General features: G+C 28.7%; 1 protein-coding gene across 1 annotated transcript; it reads left to right on the forward strand.

The window, feature by feature from the left end:
* The first annotated feature begins 1,492 nt into the window (after positions 1-1,492).
* Positions 1,493-2,621, forward strand: LOC107961103 (amino acid transporter AVT1I). The gene is made up of 2 exons (XM_016897339.2): positions 1,493-2,008; positions 2,091-2,621. Exons 1-2 carry the CDS (start codon positions 1,514-1,516, stop codon positions 2,604-2,606), a joined length of 1,011 nt encoding a protein of 336 aa, XP_016752828.2. The 5' UTR covers positions 1,493-1,513; the 3' UTR covers positions 2,607-2,621.
* Positions 2,622-6,008: the final 3,387 nt, after the last annotated feature.

Raw genomic sequence — 6,008 nt, forward strand, 5'->3', positions numbered from 1 at the left:
ATTGTGGGGTGAGGTTATGCGAAGCAAGTTTTATTTTTGTTTTAGTTTTTGCCTTTTCTTTTTTCATAAGCATAAAAAATTTTAACAAATGGAAAACATAGAAAAACTATGCTAAAAGAGATGGAGAAGAGAGAAAAACAGAAGGAGAAGCAGAAGAGAATGGAAAAAAAAAGAAAGTTAAAAGAATATAAAAGAAAAAAATTAAATTACTCAAAACAAAATATATATATGGGGACCAATTGTATAATTTAACCTAATTTTTTAAAAATGATGATTTAACGTACCGCATCACTGTTACAGTGTTAATGACAATTAACGGCTTGGTGACTAAAATGTTACAACACGTTAACGTAAGTGACTAAAACGTAACATTTCAAACATAAATGAGTAAAATGTAATCTGAGATAAACAAAAATGACTACTTTAATAGTTTACCCGAAATTTTATTTTCTAAGGAAGCAACCAATATTTTATGTATTAAATAAAATAAAGCTAGGAAGTGAATGCCTAATCGATTACTCAACAATTAGGGTCTTGTATTTTTTTATTTGAAGTTGGCTCTATTCTTTTTGTTTATCTTAGATGTGATGCGGATTTGTTATTAAATATTAAAAAATCTAATTTAATTAAGATGAAATAATTCGAATTACAGAAATTAGATCATAGCACATCTATGAGGTGAAAATTTTATATATTAAATTTATTTTTTATAAAATAATAAAAATTATTTTAGTTGAAATGGTAATTGTAAAAGTTATTAAAAATTAAAATGCTTGAGGTTAAGATCTCATAACGAGTAAATACTTTTTTTTAGAAAAATAAAATTGCCCTTAAAATAATATGTATTGTTTATTAAAAATAATGTAAACTATATTATTAGCCATTAATTATAGGTATGTTTTCGTTTTGGTCACTTAATTAAAAAAATTACAATTTGATCACTAAGCTATTCAAAAATTTTTATTTAAGTCACTGAACTATTCAAAAAAATTATTTTAGTCACTAGATGGTTAATTTTTTTTTCTTAGAAGTTTTCCCAGTGAACTCCAAATGACAATTCGATGATCAGTATAGTGAATTAATACTTATCGACGAGTAGAAGCACATAGGTTCAATGTTGGAGATCAGAGAAAAAAGTTATTTGAATTTTGGTTCGTAGATTTGTGACGTCTAAAGATATTTCATAAAAAAAACTATAGAAAAGAAGGAGAAAGAGAGCTTTTGATTGGTGCATATAGTGCAAACAATAAAAGTCATATAGCATCGATTTTAACAGTTTGATGATCAAATTGTAACTTTTCTTAATTAAACAATCAAAATAAAAACTTACCAATAATTTAATGACTAATGATGTAATTTATTTTTTAAAAATAATAAGATTTTAGTAAAACATTGAATCAGATAATATAACACAATCTTTAAATGCTATATATTAATTAAACGTTGACAATATATATATATATCCCCCCCACACACAACACATGTATTCTCTGGCTTATTAATCCAAAGATGCATGGATTCGGATTCGAATATCCGAACTTATCCCGACATCGGCGAGCTTGCATTCGGGAAGAAAGGAAGATTGACAGTCTCCATTTTCATGTACATCGAGCTTTACTTAGTTGCTACAGGATTCTTGATTTTAGAAGGAGATAATCTTCAAAATTTGTTCCCAAATATGGAATTTGAAGTTGGTCAAGGACTAACAATTGCTGGGAAACAAGGGTTTATCATAATAGTAAGCCTCATAATATTGCCGACAGTTTGGTTAGATAACTTGAGCCTTCTTTCATATGTGTCAACCAGTGGGGTATTAGCTTCTGGAATCACACTTGGTTCCATTATATGGACTGGTGCGTTTGAAGGGATTGGGTTTCAACAAAAGGGAACATTGGTCAATTGGGATGGAATGTTGACTGCTATCAGCTTATATGCTTTCTGCTATTGTGCACATCCAGTTTTCCCTACACTCTACACTTCTATGAAGAAAAAACATCAGTTCTCCAATGTAAGTATTTCTTCTAGATAGCAATTTCAATTGGATGCTATTTTCGATCGAAAAACATGTAATCGGATAAATTTTTTTTCAGGTACTGATTGTATGCTTTATCTTTTGTACCATCACGTATGCATCAATGGCAATCTTCGGGTACCTAATGTTCGGACCACAAATTCAGTCACAGGTAACATTGAATCTTCCAGCAAGCAAGATGAGTTCAAAAGTGGCCATCTACACGACCCTGGTGAACCCCATAGCCAAATACGCATTGATGGTTACTCCAATCGTTAATGCCATTAAAACCCGGTTTTCATGCCGTTGCAACCCGCGATTCCTCAGCATCCTCATCGGCACCAACTTGTTGATCAGCACCGTTCTTGTGGCACTGGCGATTCCGTTCTTTGGTTCACTGATGTCCCTGGTGGGATCACTTTTAAGTATCACTGCTTCTGTAATACTTCCATGCTTATGCTACTTGAAGATTTCAGGTATTTATCGAAGATTCAATGGCCAATTGGTTTGTATGTGCTTTATAATTATAGTGGGAGTTTGTCTGGTAATTTTTGGCACTTACAGATCTGTTTTAGATATCATAGGCAATTTCTAAATGCTAATGACTTAAAGTTTAGTTTGATTAGTTTATGCATTTACTTTTATGAATTTGCAGTTAGAAGGTCTAAATTTTAAATATTGACATATGCAACTCATTCTCGTTTTCTCAAACAGCAGCCTCCTAACCAAAAAAATAATGATAACAATAAATAAATGTCAATTCATTGCATATGCTTATGTTATAATATTTTGTTTGAGGTAATTTTGGAGGGTTATTCATAGTTTCGTTACATGTATATTTCTTTCCATTTTTTTTTGGGCCATATCTTTTACGGGGTCGAACTTTCAATATCACAATATGTGACGATTTCTTTTAAAAATAATAAGATTTTACTAAAACATTGAATTAGATAATATAACACGATTTTCAAATGCTATATATTAATTAAACGTTCACGACATATATATCCCCCACACACAACACATGTATAACATCATAATATTAGCTTCTGTAGCTTGTGACATCTTTTGTGTGACGGTGACGGGTTTTAAATTGCAGCCTGTGACATTATTATTATTTTTTTCATGGTATTATATATTTATAGAAATTAAAATATTAACAAGTACTAAACGATGTCACTAAGTGAAATTTTTTTTTTACAAATTATTTTAACGAATGATTATTGGTGGAATGGTTAGAGATTTCTTTATTTGAGTTTGTTGGTTTGTATTTAATTCCTTAATAATATTTTTCATTTATTTTATTTGAAATATTATATAAAAATATTAAAAGACAAAATATCTTTATAATAATATCAATTACCTTTTAAAGTAAGAGTATTTTGATACGATTTTAAAATTAAATTAGTGTAGAGTTAACTCGTGTTTTGGGTGTTTGCCAAAGCGTTTATGGTGCTTGTCAATATTTCTTTTCTTTTGCTGCGTTGTGTTTTTTCTTTTGTTTGCTTCCTACTTTCTGTTTGTTTTCGTTTTCTATTTGGTTGGTTTGTTCTATTTGGGCTTGGAATGCTTGGTTGAGTGTTGGGTTGGGTCCATTAATTCTGATGTTGCTTTTGTTTTTTTAGACTTCTTAATGAAAGCCCGACTTTTTCTCAATATATATAGCATAGACAACTAATATATAATTATAATCAATACTTATTTGGAACAGTGAATAATTTTTTTTGAATAATTTAATTTTTTCTTTTTATTTCTTTATTTTACTTTTCTTCTTCCCCTTTATTTTTCTATTTTCTCATATTTTTCATTGCAAAAACATAATCTTTGCCCAGCAATAACCAAGGCTTTGTTTCTTTTAAATTGAATTTCACTCAAAACCGAATATCAACATTGCTAATCAAATCTTGATTTGAATATAACCTAATTTTGAAACTAAAATTGGACCTAACTAATCGATATAAAAAATCATATCCTTAAGCAAATTTAAACATAAATTGAATTCTTAATATTCAAAATAATTTATTTCCATTTCCAAACTTTTATAGAATCGTACAGATTATTCCTTTCCTTTTCTTTTATATTCTAACGAATAAAATTAAGTAAACAATAAAATTGATCTAAACCTTCTTGGATATTCTCAAGCAAGCTTAATTGGAAGTCGAGCATGGATGGATCGAAGAGAGAAAGGGAGCATGGAACCAAACTGATTTGGGTAAATTTGAGGGTAAGTTTTGTATGGTGGTCATTTTAGTCATTGAGGGTGTAGAGCTTGTTTGAAGAAATCATGAAACAATGTAGCTTCGAGAGGGCGAGAATGTTGTAGGTAAGATAGATAAGTTAATCGTGGAGGCTGGTTAGGAAGTTAAGGGTTTAGGAACTAGGTCACAACGGGCGAGGTCTTCGAGTGAGACGAGCTTATGGACTAGGTCATTGAGAGATCCAAATTGATTCATTAAAGCGACGATGAACAATGAGAGTTTGTAACAATGAGAGTTTGTAATTGTAGGGTGAGGTTATGCGAAGCAAGTTTTATTTTTGTTTTAGTTTTTGCCTTTTCTTTTTTCATAAGCATAAAAAATTTTAACAAATGGAAAACATAGAAAAACTACGCTAAAAGAGATGGAGAAGAGAGAAAAACAGAAGGAGAAGCAGAAGAGAATGGAAAAAAAAAAGAAAGTTAAAAGAATATAAAAGAAAAAAAAATTAAATTACTCAAAACAATATATATATGGGGACCAATTGTATAATTTAACCTAATTTTTTAAAAATGATGATTTAACGTACCGCATCACTGTTACAGTGTTAATGACAATTAACGGCTTGGTGACTAAAATGTTACAACACGTTAACGTAAGTGACTAAAACGTAACATTTCAAATATAAATGAGTAAAATGTAATCTGAGATAAACAAAAATGACTACTTTAATAGTTTACCCGAAATTTTATTTTCTAAGGAAGCAACCAATATTTTATGTATTAAATAAAATAAAGCTAGGAAGTGAATGCCTAATCGATTACTCAACAATTAGGTCTCGTATTTTTTTATTTGAAGTTGGATCCATTCTTTTTGGTTATCTTATATATGATGCGGATTTATTATTAAATATTAATAAAACTAATTTAATTAAGATGAAATAATTCGAATTACAGAAATTAGATCATAGCACATCTATGAGGTGAAAATTTTATATATTAAATTTATTTTTATAAAATAATAAAAATTATTTTAGTTGAAATGGTAATTGTAAAAGTTATTAAAAATTAAAATGCTTGAGGTTACGATCTCATAACGAGTAAATACTTTTATTTAGAAAAATAAAATTACCCTTAAAATAGTATGTATTGTTTATTAAAAATAATGTAAACTATATTATTAGTCATTAATTATAGGTATGTTTTCGTTTTAGTCACTTAATTAAAAAAATTTACAATTTGATCACTAAACTATTCAAAAATTTTCATTTAAGTCACTGAACTATTCAAAAAAAATTATTTTAGCCACTAGATGGTTAATTTTTTTTCTTAGAAGTTTTCTCAGTGAACTCTAAATGACAATTCGATGATCAATATGGCAGATTAATACTTATCGACGAGTAGAAGAACATAGGTTCAATGTTGGAGATCAGAGAAAAAAGTTATTTGAATTTTGGTTCGTAGATTTGTGACGTCCAAAGATATTTCATAAAAAAAATGAGCTATAGAAAATAAGGAGAAAGAGAGCTTTTGATTGGTGCATATAGTGCAAACAACAAAAGTCATATAACATCGATTTTAATAGTTTAATGACCAAATTGTAACTTTTCTTAATTAAACAATCAAAACAAAAACTTACCCATAATTTAGTGACTAATGATGTAATTTATCTTTTAAAAATAATAAACTTTTGGTAAAACACTGAATCGAATAATATAACACGATCTTCAAATGCTATATATTAATTAAACGCTCACGACATATATATATACCCCCACACACAACACATGTATAACATCCCTA

Source organism: Gossypium hirsutum, chromosome A05 (genome assembly GCF_007990345.1).
Source record: "Gossypium hirsutum isolate 1008001.06 chromosome A05, Gossypium_hirsutum_v2.1, whole genome shotgun sequence".
NCBI lineage: Eukaryota > Viridiplantae > Streptophyta > Magnoliopsida > Malvales > Malvaceae > Gossypium > Gossypium hirsutum.

Bases quoted from the DNA above. Each gene is read 5' to 3' on its own strand.
- LOC107961103 (XM_016897339.2), top strand. From the start codon at position 1,514: ATGGATTCGGATTCGAATATCCGAACTTATCCCGACATCGGCGAGCTT. The intron at 2,009-2,090 runs GTAAGTATTTCT...ATTTTTTTTCAG, and splicing joins AAAAACATCAGTTCTCCAAT to GTACTGATTGTATGCTTTAT.